The sequence below is a fragment of the Symphalangus syndactylus genome, chromosome 5 (genome assembly GCF_028878055.3).
Source record: "Symphalangus syndactylus isolate Jambi chromosome 5, NHGRI_mSymSyn1-v2.1_pri, whole genome shotgun sequence".
NCBI classification, from domain to species: domain Eukaryota; kingdom Metazoa; phylum Chordata; class Mammalia; order Primates; family Hylobatidae; genus Symphalangus; species Symphalangus syndactylus.
Window position 1 is genome coordinate 146,271,353 of NC_072427.2, and position 16,704 is coordinate 146,288,056.

The window sequence follows — 16,704 nt, forward strand, 5'->3', positions numbered from 1 at the left end:
ATATGTGAAGTGGGTGTGTCATATCTCCACTCTATGCCTCAAATCCTTCATTAATAAATTGAAGGAATTTGACTAATGGTTCTTCAAGATCTTGCAAAATGCCCAGTAAGATAACTAAATATAATGCACCAACACAAATTAAGAACTTTGATTGTTTAAATAGCATTTTCTATGTTCCTTGGCATTTAAGATTAATATCCATCTTTAAATGAGCTTTATTATTAAGAAAATGACACCTTTTAAAGGGCCATGGACTGTTTATCTCTAAGTATACCTTCAATGATAGCACAAATTTCAAACAATTTCTCAAAAATGGTAAATGTGATTTTGTCGTGTAACTAAGATGTTATATAAATAATGAGAATAGATAATAAGGGAAAGGAAAATAGCCATGAGATTTACATAGAAGAAACTTCAAGTTTAAACCATGGAGGTTTGGGGGAAAGGAAATGTTCTTGAATTTATTAAAAATGGAATTGGGGGCATATAATAACACTCAGAAAAAAAAGAGCTTCTAAAATGTGTGATGAATACACAACAGGGATTGAAATTAGTAGCTATAAATGAATCAGGTATAGGAGGAAATAAAAGAGCTAAGAAAACTGAAATATCTTGTGAAATTTCTTGATAATGACTTCAACAACATGAAGCCATTTCCATGACTATTTGGGAAGCCATCATGCACCCTGAAAGTGTTTGATGCTATAGAACAGTACATATGAAGAAGATAAATTCAATAGCATTGGTAGTGCCTAAAAGAGAAGAAGAGTGAAAGATAATAATTAAACTAAACAAGGAACTAAAATTATGCTAGACAATGAAAGGCAGCATGGCTAGTACCTGAAACTATAAAAATTAAGAAGTTACAAATTTAAACTCATGTGTTCAATATTTACTGACATAGTTTCTGATTATATAACAAACATTATGAACAAAACTATTCAACTCTATGAAGGTTATGTTCTAATAGACACAGAGAGAATATAAACAAAATAAGCAAGTAAATTATATGGCTCACTATAAGGTCATAAATACTATATGGAAAAAATCAAGTAGGGAAGGGATGTTGAGACTGAAGGAAGTTACAAATTTAAATGGGTGGAGGTCAGTAAAGATCTTAACAAGAGAGTGAAATTTGAGCAAAAACGTGAAGGAAGACAACAAGCCATATGACTCTCTGGAATAAGAGTGTTATAGTCCTAGGAAACAATATCAATAATAGAAAATACTTATGCAGTGCTTTCTATGCTCCAGGAGATAATAGGGAGATAGATGATTGATAGATTGATAGATCGATGGATAGGTATAGATAGATGAGTTTAGATAGATTTCCTTGATTCTTGCAGTAGCCTTATAAGATAGGTATTTTTAACATCATTTTTCATATGGAAGAACTGAGGCCCAGAAAGGTTAAATAACTCAGCCACTAAGATCTCATAGCCAATAAGATGTTGCATGCAGTAGATTCAAGTCAGGGAGTTTGATTCCAAATCTCATGTTCATAACCTCCTCACTAGTCTATCTCTCAAAGGCTTTGATGTGAGAGTATGCCTGAAATACTCTAAGCAGCAAAAGGGAACCAGTGTGATTGGAACAGAATGAATAAAGTGTGAGCAGTTGGAGAGAGAGATCAGAGCAATACTTGAGGCCACGTTGTGTGGGGCTTGTAGGTCATAGTAAGGACTTGACTTTTATACTATGAGTGAAATAAGAAGCTTTTCAGAAGAGGAGTGACATGATTTTATATGTGTCTCAATCACACTAAATTCTAAATTAAAAGACAATTTTCAGGGGTTTTTTGTTTTTGTTGTTGTTTGCTTGAAGGTATTAAAGGTCAAAAAAAAGTATTACAAAGCTGGGTTAAGCAGCCCTTTTTAAGCCATGAACAGAACATTCCATTGAAAGTATTTTGGGATCAGCAACAAAACAGAGTATGAGTGGCTTAGTCCAGAGTTCAACACATTTTCATGAAGTCAAATGGGGAAAGGAAGCAACAAAAAAAAAAAGATTTTTGTCCTGGGAAACTGATTTAAAGGCATTTACTGTAGAGATTATTAGTTGTGGCATGCAGAAGAATAAAACTTTGATACAGAGACTATGAAAGAATACATGGAAAGTCAAGTTGACAGTAAGAGTAGGAAGGATATAGCCATGGTCCACTAAATGGAGTTGAAATAACACATAATGCCATGGTTTGTTAACTGCAATAACTGGAGGAGTTGGAGGGCCCTTGACATATCCAGTAGAAAATGGAAAACAGTTCATTTAGGTGCATCATCCTTTTAGATATTTCAATATTTAAGAGAAGAGTGAAGACAGAGAAGACAGAACATCAGTGAGAAATCAGAGTCAGAGATAGAAATCGTTACCACTTGGAAGGACATGGGGCAAGAAGGTGTATGATATTCACCAAAGAAATTACTACTGATGCGTTTTTCGGTGGAGAAAACTATTAGGGTGAAATTGCTAGAAATATATTTTTCCTTATAAGTATTCTTTCACAAGGTATTTCTGAAATATCAGATGGGATGCATGGAGGGAGATCTTAAATCAAATTCAATTAGTAAGCATGATTTCAGGCACAACATGGACAAAATTGCTTTCATGTCTAGCTCTCCACCCTCTCACGTTGGTAAATGATTTGTCTCAACCACACAGCCATTCCAAATGGAAATATCTGTTTTTGACATCTGAATTGTTTATTTCAGATGTCAAAAAATAAGTGGAATAAAATCTAATGCTCTAATCTTATTCCCCAGAGAACAACAGTTTTGCAAACTTCCATACAGTACACAGAATGTAAATCATTAAATTCTGTTCACTCCACTGGTAATTTCATTTTCAGTATAGCAACCACTCACAATGTCTAAAGAGCATTTTACAATTCCTGCTCAGTTTCTCTAAGAATGAAGCAATACTGTCTCAACTTCGAAACTGGTCCTTCGCCACAAAACCCATAAAACTGTCTTCAAGTGATCTTGTTTTTCCAGCTTCCATTCACATCAAATTATGCTATGTCTAGGATATATAGAATTTCCACCTTTGACAAAGACTCCTCTCTTTTCAGGGAATGAAGGATCACAAAGTATTTCCCAAGTTCCACAACTTCTACAAGACTTTTAGGACAGTCTGAGCAGGAAAACTGAAAATTTGTTCTCTGACGTCTCACATGTGCACCATGAAATTAATGAATGTTTTTCCCTAACTAGACAATTTTCTCTTACTTTAGCAGGTCTAGGAGTAGTAGCGAGACCATATGTTCCTCAGTTAGGTGCATATGTGATACCCTTAAATAATGAACAAAGTTCAGGGCCAGTCCCTGAAACGGTGCGAAGCTATTTTCCTGAGACTTGGATCTGGGAGTTGGTGGCAGTGGAGTAAGTAACTTTACTTTCCTCCATTTGCTGGAGGGGAGGGAATGTTGTTCCTCCAACACTTTCAATTCTAAGACAATCTTCCTGAAAAGTTCTGAATAATTATCTTAACCTCTTACTTTTTAGGATAAACCTAAGTAAAATGCTGCAATTGCATAGGCTTATTAATACAATTGTCTCAGTGCTGAGCAATTCTAAAATAATTATTTCTGATACTGTCAAATAGTAGACATGAGAACTATAAATATTCAGTTCTATATGTACTGCTTAATGTCATTCAGGGAGCCTTCTGTAAATATCAGGGCTCGAGCAGGCACATAAACAAATCAGGCTACATTAATCCAACGGTCGAATTGTCGGTCATGATTCTTAAAAATGCTTATTTATGGGATTATACAATAGCAAGGGAAGTTAAGGACCAAAATGAATCGCAATTCAAATACTTTTATTCAAAGTACAGACATGTGGGATATGATCATTTGTTGATAAGGGGGAGAGGTACCATTTAGTGGCTTTCATTTTCCCAACTCAGATCCCAGGACATAATCTAGTGTGCACACGAACGCACACACCCATGTACCCTTAAGTGGATTCAGTTCTTGACATTAGCTTTATGCGTATCGATTCTCACTTGAGAAAAGGTGGCTTATATTCATTATTTCTATTCTTCACTTGCCCTCCTCCCCAGCTCATCAGGTGTGGCTGAGGTAGGAGTAACAGTCCCTGACACCATCACCGAGTGGAAGGCAGGGGCCTTCTGCCTGTCCGAAGATGCTGGACTTGGTATCTCTTCCACTGCCTCTCTCCGAGCCTTCCAACCCTTCTTTGTGGAGCTCACAATGCCTTACTCTGTGATTCGTGGAGAGGTCTTCACACTCAAGGCCACGGTCCTAAACTACCTTCCCAAATGCATCCGGGTAAGGGAAATGAGGGTGAACAGGAAAGGTGGGTAGAACAAAAGATTCCTTTGATCAGTCAGCTACTGATTCTGTTCCTGAGACTAAGGATAATTCAAGGGATTGTGTGTTAGCACTGTGAATAATTAGTGCTATGCAAAGCAGGACATGATCAGAAAGATAATACAATGATATATATGCTATGGGTGCTTAAACCATGGCTCTCTAAGCCACACCTTGCTTTTCTATTTCTTAGTGCTTGCAGAATTCTTTGCTGCAAGTTAGGTTTTATGCCAGGAACATTCTTGAAGCTGACACACAACTCATCTTTCTCAGTTCCACAAGTGTCATTCTCCAACCCCTCATCTTGAACTCTCCAAAATATATAATTTTAGTTTATCTTATAGCACTTATCTCTTTGTAAATTATGTAATAGTGGTTGTATATAGGTCATCTTTCCTCAAGATCGGGAGCCTATCATCTACCATTCCCAGTGTTTTATGTCTTTTATGGAGTAGACATGTAATATATGTTGTAAGAAATAGGAGAAGAGAGGAAGGAAGAAACAGTAAGAAAATCTACATAGCAGCAGATAGTACTCCCTAGGGCAATATACAATCACTGCTTTTCCCTTTCCTCTGCCACTGCCAAGCCTGCACGTCCACAATCTACCCTAAGGCAAATGCCAAATCCTCCTAATACACAACCAATCTTGATTTGTATCATTGCCATTTCCATGCTTCTTAAAGTATGGATGAATCTATGTGACATACATTTTTCTTGCAATCCCAATTTACTGCAGCATCTCACACTTGGCCCCAATTCTACATGTTCACGTCGTTCCATATTCTGATCATTTCTGTCTCTGCCTCACATGGGGCGATAGGTCAGTGTGCAGCTGAAAGCCTCTCCAGCCTTCCTAGCTTCCCAAAATACAAAGGGAGAAGAATCCTATTGTATCTGTGGAAATGAGAGGCAAACCTTGTCTTGGACAGTGACTCCTAAAACTCTGGGTGAGTGACAGTACCCAAAAGGACCTATCAATCAAGGATGGTGGCTGGCAGAGCACTTTTTTCATCATATTCTCTGTTTTATTTGCCATAGATATAATTATATAAAGTTAATTTTTTTCCTATTTCTATCCACTATGACCTCCTCCCACTGTTCTTACCCAAGCTAGTCCCCATAGTCACTGCTCTTGGACATTGGCTACTCAGTGTACATTAACCTTGTGGGTTTTTTGGGTTTTTTTAGCCTTATTTTCTATTCTGGCCAATTGTAAGTTTAAGGTGTAGCCCTTAAAGGTGATTGGACTATCAAAGTGGATACTCATGTTTTCAATATTCCTTGTTTTAGGGAATGTGAACTTCTCAGTGAGTGCAGAGGCAATGCAGTCCCTAGAACTCTGTGGAAATGAGGTTGCTGAGGTCCCTGAGATTAAAAGAAAAGACACAGTCATCAAAACCCTGTTGGTGGAGGTAACATATTTTTGGGAGTCCCTAACAACTGTAAGAATGCAACACCGGGCGGTCACTCTTGAGACAACAAAGAACCATTAGTATTATGCTCACACAATACATCCTGTGAGACTAATGGAATTTCCTATCCTAAAAGCATTGCAGCAGACAACATTGCCAGCTATTGTAAAGTTTTTTTCACAAATTATTTGAGTGCAATTTCCTTTTTTTTTTTTTTTGTTTTTTTTTTTGAGACGGAGTTTTGCTCTGTTGCCCAGGTTGAAGTGCAGTGGCGCAGTCTCGGCTCACTGCAAGCTCTGCCTCCCGGGTTCGTGCCATTCTCCTGCCTCAGCCTCCCGAGTAGCTGGGACTACAGGCGCCTGGCTAATTTTTTTTTTTTTTTTTTTTTTTTTTTTTTTTTTTTTTTTAGTAGAGACGGGGTTTCACCGTGTTTACCAGGATGGTCTCGATCTCCTGACCTCGTGATCCTCCCTCCTTGGCCTCCCAAAGTGCTGGGATTACATTGAGTGCAACTTCTTGATCTCCACCTCTCTCCTAAGATTCACATATCTCTCATACCCATTACCTTTGATTTACTGCCCTTATGATCTCTTCCCATTTTCTCTCTACCACCCTCCCTGGTTCTTCAATGTTTTATGGATTTGTAATAATTCAATAACAAGTAGGATGTTATGTTCTCACTTATAAGTGGGAGCTGAATGATGCAAACACATAGACACATGGAGGGGAGCAACATATATGGGGCCTGTCTGAGGGTGGGAGTGAGAGGAGGGAGAGCATCAGGAAGAATAGCTAGTGGATGCTGGGCTTAATACCTAGGTGATGGGATGATCTGTGCAGCAAAACACCATGGCACACGTCCACCTATGCAACAAACCTGCACATCCTGCACATGTCCCCTTGAACTTAAAATAAAAGTTGGAAAAAAAAGAGTAGGATGGTAAACATCATTCGCATAAACCCCACCCATCAAAGAAAGGAATCCATGGTTGTTCTGTTGTCACCGGGATATTTCTATCTTTTCTCCTTTTCTTTCTTTTTATCCAAGGCTGAAGGTATTGAGCAAGAAAAGACTTTCAGTTCCATGACCTGTGCCTCAGGTAAGAGTCCATCCTCATAATCATAGTGAGATCAAAGCCACAAAGGGGTATAAACCTCAAGTTACCATGCGCATTCATATTATCTCCCAGTTTTCAGAGTGTTCCATGAAAGGCAGCATAATACTAAATATTTCTTTATGTATGTTTTACAGATGAAGACATTGAGCCCAAGAGAGCAAGTTAATGGGACTCAGGTGGTACAGACAGGACTAATACCTGGGCTTTCTTGGTTCATACGTAGCTTTTACCTGGATGGCCCTGTGGCTGCTCACTGACAAGCCCAGCTTCAGAAGCTTAGGGTGTCCCAGGATGAGGTAGAAAGAGAGCAGGGTTGGCCGGGTGTGGTGGCTCACATCTGTAATCCCAGCACTTTGGGAGGCTGAGGCGGGAGGATCACTTGAGGTCAGGAGTTTGAGAACAGCCTGGCCAACACGGTGAAACCCTGTCTCTACTAAAAATACAAAAATTAGCCAGGCCTGGTGGCGGGCGCCTGTAGTCCCAGCTACATGGGGGGCTGAGGCATGAGAATCGCTTGAGCCGGGGAGGGGGAAGTTGCAGTGAGCCGAGATCGCACCACTGCACTCCAACCTGGGCGACAGAGTGAGACTCTGTCTCAAACAAACAAACAAACAAACAACAACAACAACAACAAAAACTAAAGAGAGCAGGGTCATGATAAGTTCGAATCCCAAGAGATGGTCTCTAAAACAGCTGCTGACAAAACATATAGCATTTTCTACCCATCTCACTAAAAATGTGTGTTTTCTGTGTCAGAAAATAATTTACATTTAACTTCATCATATCATTAAGAACTAGTTGTAGCTTTTTTACAGCACTGCCACATTATTAGTTTTATGTCCACGGTGTATACAACACTGTATTTGTCATTTGAGAAGGACTAATTTAAGGTATACTCACGTTATCTATTTATAAACATGGGACTTCATTCAAATATTATATAGAGTAAGGGAGGCAGTAAAATAACTTGTATTATTATGGGTATAAGTCTTAATATTGCTACAAAAGTGGAGAGCGATAGTTCCCCCACTAAGTCTTAGGCTTCTTTTAGAAAGCTGCTGAGCACAGCAATGCAAAAATATAGTTAAATGAGAAGAGGAAGGACTCTGGAAGTCACACAGTGCCGAAAGCAATTAGACTATCAAAGGTAGTCATTAAGTCAAATTCTTATTCCTTGCACCCAGAGTTCCACAAGGAGATATAATAATATTACTGCTAACTCTAATAATAAAATAACCACAATAATAACAATTGCTCACATTCATTGAAATTGAATATGTTGCAGATACTGTTCTGAATGTTTTACATGTATTTTTTCATCAAATCATCACAATTTACCCAAGGTCACAAAGCAGGGCCAGTACCATATCCAGGGAGTGTGGCTCTGAAGCTCTCACTACATTATAATCACTAAATTATATTGTAATCATAGATGTCCTCCTTTAACATAGGCTGTCTGTTTCTAAAGGTGCTGATGTGTCTGAGCAGTTGTCCTTGAAGCTCCCATCAAATGTGGTCAAAGAATCTGCCAGAGCTTCTTTCTCAGTTCTGGGTGAGTCACCTTCCATTTAGTAAACTTGGGCCAAAAGAGTTGCCACTGTACATCTTATCTACATATTTGTATTTGAATTATCAAGTTCTTGATAGCTGCTATTCTTTTTTTTTTTTTTGAGACAGAGTCTGGCTCTGTCGCCCAGGCTGGAGTACAGTGATGTGATCTCGGCTCACTGCAAGCTCCGCCTCCCGGGTTCATGCCATTCTCCTGCCTCAGCCTCCTGAGTAGTTGGGACTACAGGCGCCCACCACCATGCCTGGCTAATTTTTTTGTATTTTTAGTAGAGACGGGGTTTCACTGTGTTCACCAGGATGGTCTCGATCTCCTGACCTCATGATCCGCTGGCCTCAGCCTCCCAAAGTGCTGGGATTACAGGCGATAGCAGCTATTCTTATTAGGATCCTGGAAGTCACACTCTGTGTATATAACTTTTCTCTTACCTAAATGATAGACTGTGAATATAAAAGCCATTTTTGTTAATAATGTTGGCTATTCATGAACTGAAATTATTCTGACATCTAATCTTTCACATTCCCCAGGTGACATACTAGGTTCTGCTATGCAAAATATACAAAATCTCCTCCAGATGCCATATGGCTGTGGAGAACAGAACATGGTCCTATTTGCTCCTAACATCTATGTCTTGAACTATCTGAATGAAACCCAGCAGCTGACGCAGGATATCAAGGCCAAGGCCGTTGGCCATCTCATCACTGGTAACTGAGACAGAGAAAAATTTACTTTGTTACTCTAATGAAACTTTTCCCAATTAGGCTTCAGTTATATCATCGAATATTAACCCATGATGATAATTTTTATGAAAACAACAATCTTCCCACGCTCTAATAGGATGTTGTGTTTTGATATATCCATAACATTCACAAAACTATGGCAGACCACAGGAGGTCATAAAATGTCCATGGCTCCTGGATGCATCAGCCTAAACATATGGATGGCCTGCCTTTCTTTAATGCTTCATGAACCATCTGAAGCCTTCCATTTCAGGTTACCAGAGACAGCTGAACTACAAACACCAAGATGGCTCCTACAGCACCTTTGGGGAACGATATGGCAGGAACCAGGGCAACACTTGGTAAGAAAGAAAATCTATTCTGAGTTTCAACTATGAGTTCAGAACGTGCATATAGATTACCTGTCTTAGTCCATTTTCTGTTGCTTATAACAGCATACCTGAAACTAGGTAATTTATAAAGAAAAGAAATTTATTTCTTACAGCTAGGAAGGCTGATAAGTCCAAAGTCTAGGGGCTGCATCTAGTTGAGAGTCTTCTTGCTGGTGTGGACTCTGAGGAGTCCTACGGTGATGCAGGGCATCATATGGCTAGAGGATTGAATGTGCTCACTCGGGTCTCTCCTTCTCTTCTTTTATTTTCTTTGTTTTACTTCGTAGAGACTGGGCTAGCATCTCCTCCTCTTCTTATTAAGCCACCAGTCCAACTCTCATGATAGCCCTTTAATCTAGGAATGGATTCATCCATTCATGAGAGCAGAACCCTCATGATCCATTCACCTCTTAAAGGCTCCACCTCTCAATACTACCACATTGGGGATTAAGTTTTAACATGAGTTTTGGTGGAGAAACCATTTCTAAACCATAATGTTACCTTATTTAATTCTTATAGCTACCCTGGGAAGTGAGAGTTATTAGCTTCATTTTACAGAAGAGAAAACTGATATTCAGTGTGGATAAATAAATGTGTCAGGAGCAAACATCTAATAAGTGGCAAAATTGAGAACACTTTTAGGTTGATTTTTTTAATCCAATATACCCAGACCCTCTTCCTTCTCATGTTACTAAGGGAACATTATAAGTTTGTAACTTGCCCCTGTAAATTGTTGCTCAGCACTAAGAGGTGTTAGAAAAATGCTAGAAAAAACCACAACCGTTACTGACAGAGCATACCTTACTACTTTCTCCCTCTCTTTGTAGTTTTACCACACAGGCAAACACAGGGGAAAAAAAAGTGGAAGGGCAGGATGATGGAGGGAAATATTTACTGAAGCAGAGCATTAGAAGTTAGCTGATTAGAGTTAAAACTACAAAAAGTAAGCTAAGAAATCTAGGAAAGGAAATAAATGCATAAAGCCCACAGTGTAAAAGCAAATGCCTTAGTTAACCAACCAAGAAAACTAGAAGGAACCTGAACCTCTAAAGTGGCATAGAAATGCTTTAGGAAGCAAGGACAGGTTGGTAATGAATTGAACAACATGTGGCAGCAAAAAAAAGAAAAAAGAAAAAGAAATTTCCAAGTGAAAAAGAAAAAGTCTCCAAACTCTCAGTAATAGCTGATTGACTTTCTTGGGGCACACTGTGGTGGGGGAGCCTGTGTGTACAAAACACAGCAGTAAAGTGCTCAATGAAAAGAGTCTCAGCACTGCATTTTTCCTCCCCCTAGGCTCACAGCTTTTGTACTGAAGACTTTTGCCCAGGCTCGATCCTACATCTTCATTGATGAAGCACACATCACCCAATCTCTTATGTGGCTCTCCCAGATGCAGAAGGACAATGGCTGTTTCAGGAGCTCTGGGTCACTGCTCAACAATGCCATAAAGGTGAACTGTTCCACGAACTTCTCAGCCTATGACACACATCAACGTAACATCCCCCAGGGGTGAGGGGAGGAAGGAGGCACAAGGAAATTGCAAAGATGAAGTCCTGGATGATGTGGGATGGCATCAGGGAAAGAGTATTAAACCTTCTACAGAGAAGGAAGAAATTGGGCCAGATGCAGTGGATCACACATAGAATCACAGCACTTTGGGAGGCCAAGGCAGGTGGATCACTTGAGCCCAGGAGTTTAAGACTAGCCTGGGCAACATAGCAAGACCCAGTCTCTACAAAAAACATTTTACAAAATTAGCCAGGCATGGTGGCCTGTGCCTGTAGTTGCAGCTACTTGAGAAGCTGAGGCAGGAGAATTGCTTGAGCCCAGGAGCTTGAGGCTGCCATGTGTGACACTGCTACTGCACTCCAGCCTGAGCTACAGAGCAAGATCCTGTTGAGAGAGAGAGAGAGAAGGAAATGGTATACTTTGAATGGGGGCATTACCTTACCTGATAGAAACAGATACTGAGAGGTGTTTCCATCAAACAACAGAAGAGAATATACTAACACTTGGCACTGAAATTAATCAAATCAATGTTGTATTCACAGGGAGGTGTAGAAGATGAAGTGACCCTCTCCACCTATGTTACTATTGCCCTTCTGGAAATTCCTCTCCCAGTCACTGTAGGTACCAGCTCAATCCCATTCCCTACCATGAAAACTGTAGACCTGCTGTCTGGAATGCCACCCTGCTAAGGGCTGAGTCTCAAGTCTCTTTTGGTTCAATGATGAGGCATTTCTCAGACTGATAAGCTCTTTGGTTGATGCATTAAGAGGGATTTACACTTGCCCAGTAACGCCCTTAGACTATGTATCAAAACCAATCCTAAAAACAGGTTCTCTTGTCTTATTCTTTAAGATTGAACTATAAAGTGAAGAGATCAAAATATTTTTCTATTTAAATTTGATGAATATCTAGCTGTCTGCCTATCCATCTGAAACCCATTAATAACATCTGACTGTCAATATCCAGCTCTCGGCTTGCTCTGCCCTCTATTCACCCTAGTTTGACACAACCACCTTTTTGCCTTTACAGCACCCTGTTGTTCGCAATGCTGTGTTCTGCCTGGAGTCAGCCTGGAATGTAGCAAAGGAGGGGACCCATGGGAGCCATGTCTACACCAAGGCATTGCTGGCCTATGCCTTTTCCCTACTAGGAAAGCAAAATCAGAATAGAGAAATACTGAACTCACTTAATAAGGAAGCTGTGAAAGAAGGTGAGAGCACTTATAAGTGGGAGCTGAACAATGAGAACACATAGACACAGGGAGGGGAACGGCACACATTGGGGCCTGTCTGGGAGGTGCGGAGAGGGAGAGCATCAGGATAAATAGCTAATGCCTGCGGGACCTAATAACCACGTGATGGGTTGATAGGTGCAGCAAACCACCATGGCACACCTATGTAACAGACCTGCACATCCTGCACATGTACCCCAGAACTTAAAATAAAATAAAATTTAAAAAATAAATAAATAAATAATAAAAGTTTTTTTAAAAACTGTGCAAAAAAAGGTGAGAACAAACAGCAAATGGTACCAAATTTCCATTTCCATTTATACTGAATCTACAAAAAGAAGAGAAATATATTCCTGCTGAAATCCACAAGCTTCATCTGTAATTCCTTAGCCAAGTCATACATTGTGAGATCAGAGCACCTCTTATAAAACTATCTTCTCTGGGATTGCATATGTTATACAGAACAGAACATAATAGACATAATGCTGCAGATAAATTATGCAATTTTATTTCTACTTGCTAAAACCAATATAATAGACAAATAGATTCATTTTCTCATGATTTCTGCCTACTTAATTGAATGAAAAGAGGTACAACAGCTCTTCCATACCCCCAAACGCCCACCCAACGCCGTCCTGGCTGCACCATGCTCGCTTCATGCTCTGGGCTCCTGCTAAGCTAGCGCTGCTGTAGTCTCCTTTCAGCTACCATCATAATTATCTACCAGGATCTCATCAGCCACGCTGAGATGTTCTCTGACATTTACAAGATCCAGAGATGGAGGAAGGACTGTGCCTGGAGGTGGAGGGGAAGATGGTCAATAGGACAAAGGGTGACATTGATGACTCGCTTATTGGTGGAAATGCATTCACTGAAGTTTCCCAAGGCGAAGGTACTGGAAAGAGAGTAATCATTGGTGTTGATGTTGTCAGGAACAATCACTTGCAGGAACCAACTTCACAAAAGAAGCCTACAAGAAGTACATCAAAGCTGACATAAAATCAAAGACAAACTTAAAGAACAGAGACCAGAAAGAGTAAAACCTTTTATAACGGGAGCTGCAGAACAAATCAAGCACACTCTTGCTAATCTCAAAAACTACCAATTCTTCACTTGATCTTAGCCAAAAGGTCAAGAAGCAATAAAAACTACCAGTTCTTTATTAGTGAAAACATGAACTCACATGGCATGGTGCCTCTGCTGGACTACCATGAGGATGGTGTGACTCCATAGTGATTTTCCATGGTTTAGAAATGGAAAAATGTTAACAAATTTGGCCGTTACTTTGGATGTATCACCTGTCATCATAACTGGCTTCTGCTTGTCATCCACACAACACCAGGACTTAGACAAGTGGAACTGATGTCATCTTGAGATCTTCATTTATTTTGACCATGATTTATTTGGAGCAGAGGCATTGTTTTTAAGGAAAAAATGTCATAAATGTTGTCTAAAAATAAAATGCATTCAAACTCATTTGAAAGAGTGTCGTTTAGTTTAGTACATATTTAAACTCAATCTATCTTGTAGTGTTCTTGGAGAAACTAGAGTGTGATTGTAGACCACTACTAGAAAGAACACGACTGCCGTAAGATAACTTCTACAGTGGAAACTATTTCTGAGGCTGGAGTACCAAAAAAAAACAAGAATCAAAAGTTTTAATTCTGATTTGAATTAACGGGAAAGAACATGCTTATAGCAGTGCCAACATTTGAAGTGGAGCCTTATACATTTCATCACCTACAATAGAAGTAGTTAACTCTGGAAGAGGTTACCAAAAGAACAAAAAGGGACTGATTCGGTTGGGGAGAAAAAAAAGAAAGAAAAGAGGTACAACAAACAGAAAATGCAATAACATTTTCAAAGTATTTTTATCTCTATTTGCCAGAGACAGCATCACAAAAGTCATATGAGATCAATAGTTAGGTTTTATATTCTAGTCTATCCTGCAATTCTCAGGAAATATCACAAACAATAAAAGAACTCTCTCTACCACTTTTCTCTTTCATCAGTCCAACTAAAATAACATTGGAGAGATTGGTGAGTATGCTCTATGCTTCTTCCTCCATCAACCTACCCTACCTTCGCCCCACAGGACGAATCAAGTTTGGCATAGAAGTGTGAGTTAGTGAGTTTCAGAAGTTTATGACAGAGAAGACCTTGCTTCTCCTGTATTATTTTCGGCTCCATGTATTATGAATGTGCATTCTCTTATTTGCCAGTTATAATTACTTATTTACGAGTTACAATTATCTCCTTTTTCTCACCCTTAAGACAACCTTGTCCATTGGGAGCGCCCTCAGAAACCCCAGGCACCAGTGGGGCATTTTTACCAACCCCAGGCTCCCTCTGCTGAGGTGGAGATGACATCCTATGTGCTCCTCGCTTATCTCACAGCCCAGCCAGCCCCCACCTCAGAGGACCTGACCTCTGCAACTAACATTGTGAAGTGGATCATGAAGCAGCAGAACTCTCAGGGCGGTTTCTCCTCCACCCAGGTCAGTGGTTCCCAAAGGGTCTTCTGCTCCAGGTTCAGTTGGCAATTGGGAGGCTTAAAAGTAGGACAGTTAATGGAAAAGAGAAGGCAATTATTAAATCATAGAAGAAGTATTTAGGAATATTTGAGGACCATGAAAATTTTAAGGAAAGACTTAAGACATCCCCCATAACACTTTTCACTAAGCCCTATGTTAATATATTAGCAACATGGAGACTTACAACGAGCATCTTTACCCTCTAAAGCCATGCTATGGTCATTGGACACATTCTAGACCAGAGTTTTTCAGCATCAACACTATTGACATTTGGAGCCACATCATCGTGGTAAAAGGAGCTATCCTCAGCCTTATAAAATGTTCAATAGCATCCCTGGCCTCTCCCCATTAGATGCCAGTAGCACCCCACTTCCAATTGAAACAAGAAAAAATTTCCTCCAGTTGGGAATCAACGTTCCAGACATCTTCAGAATCTAACAAGAAATCGTCTAAGATGTATCCCCCCAAAAATGTGTGATTAAAAGTACAGTGACTAAGTAGAATCCACTTGATCTTTTTTTTTTTTTTTTTTTTTTTTGAGACGGAGTCTCGCTTTTTCACCCAGGCTGGAGTGCAGTGGCGCGATCTCGGCTCACTGCAAGCGCTGCCTCCCGGGTTCACGCCATTCTCCTGCCTCAGCCTCTCCGAGTAGCTGGGACTACAGGCGCCCGCCACCACGCCCGGCTAATTTTTTGTATTTTTAGTAGAGACGGGGTTTCACCGTGGTCTCGATCTCCTGACCTTGTGATCCGCCCGCCTCGGCCTCCCAAAGTGCTGGGATTACAAGCGTGAGCCACCGCGCCCGGCCAGAATCCACTTGATCTTTTCGGAATGAGAAGTTCCATTTCAACTACTCCAAGGAACTCAGCTTCTTCACTCCTTTCTACTTTCCCTGAGAGTGCTCTTCTTACTTTCTCTAAGTTGATCTTTTTTAAGCTGAAGCTCTTGAAAATTTATTTTTCTAGCATAATTCTAAAAATATTTTATCGAGAGCATAAATGATTGTATTAAACACCCAGAGTGTCTGGCTTTTCCCTCCTACATGTCTTCTTTCAACAGTTAGGATCTCCATAGTGAAACTTTTGTTTTTCAGAGAGATTTGGTGGGGGAAATAAAAACAAGCTAGATGAAGGTAAAAAGAAAAGAAAGTGCAACTTGTCTCATACCATTTTCATGTACAGTAAATTTTTATCACTCTTCCATCTAACTGGTCAATCATCTACTTAAAAATGGTTACTATTTTTGTCTTAACTTCTTAGTTTTAGACCTGTTCTTTGAAGGACATATCCAAAATGACTGTCAATGAAAATAAACTGTGAAATTAATAAACATTATTCGCCTTTTATTTCATTTGGAGAAACTGCAGCATGATTTTGATAATGCCTGAAAGGCAGAGAAAAAGGAAAGGCAATTAGTGAAGATCTACTTTAGGGGTAAAAAGCCAGCTTCCCTCATGGCAGGCTAACACAGACTTCGGGGGAAAATCCCAGATGCCAAAAATTTACTCTTTGGGGCGGTTGTCCACTCATCTCTTCCAGGACACAGTGGTGGCTCTCCATGCCCTGTCCAGGTATGGAGCAGCCACTTTCACCAGAACTGAGAAAACTGCACAGGTCACCGTTCAGGATTCACAGACCTTTTCTACAAATTTCCAAGTAGACAACAACAACCTCCTGTTACTGCAGCAGATCTCATTGCCAGAGCTCCCTGGAGAATATGTCATAACAGTAACTGGGGAAAGATGTGTGTATCTTCAGGTAGGGCTCCAAGGTTATATGGGTGAGAGTCAACTTTAAACTTGCCAATTGAAATGGAAACTCTGTTCCTTCCTTCCTGGGAAAGTAAAGGGCACCTCTGGAGACGTTAAGTAATGAGGAAGTGAGCGG

General features: G+C 40.0%; 1 protein-coding gene and 1 pseudogene across 2 annotated transcripts in view; both read left to right on the forward strand.

The window, feature by feature from the left end:
* PZP (PZP alpha-2-macroglobulin like) overlaps nucleotides 1–16,704 on the forward strand; it is a 73,717-nt gene that overhangs the window by 52,558 nt on the left and 4,455 nt on the right. For both annotated transcript variants that reach the window (XM_063639689.1, XM_055280729.2), the window contains exons 18-30: nucleotides 3,230–3,377; nucleotides 4,063–4,291; nucleotides 5,157–5,283; nucleotides 5,627–5,748; nucleotides 6,797–6,848; nucleotides 8,335–8,418; nucleotides 8,961–9,137; nucleotides 9,427–9,514; nucleotides 10,838–10,994; nucleotides 11,596–11,670; nucleotides 12,083–12,263; nucleotides 14,559–14,782; nucleotides 16,357–16,575. In XM_063639689.1, coding sequence (XP_063495759.1) covers nucleotides 3,230–3,377; nucleotides 4,063–4,291; nucleotides 5,157–5,283; nucleotides 5,627–5,748; nucleotides 6,797–6,848; nucleotides 8,335–8,418; nucleotides 8,961–9,137; nucleotides 9,427–9,514; nucleotides 10,838–10,994; nucleotides 11,596–11,670; nucleotides 12,083–12,263; nucleotides 14,559–14,782; nucleotides 16,357–16,575 — 1,883 coding nt within the window. The remainder of the gene's footprint in view (nucleotides 1–3,229; nucleotides 3,378–4,062; nucleotides 4,292–5,156; nucleotides 5,284–5,626; nucleotides 5,749–6,796; nucleotides 6,849–8,334; nucleotides 8,419–8,960; nucleotides 9,138–9,426; nucleotides 9,515–10,837; nucleotides 10,995–11,595; nucleotides 11,671–12,082; nucleotides 12,264–14,558; nucleotides 14,783–16,356; nucleotides 16,576–16,704) is intronic.
* On the forward strand, nucleotides 13,003–13,626 carry LOC129483397 (translationally-controlled tumor protein-like; annotated as a pseudogene).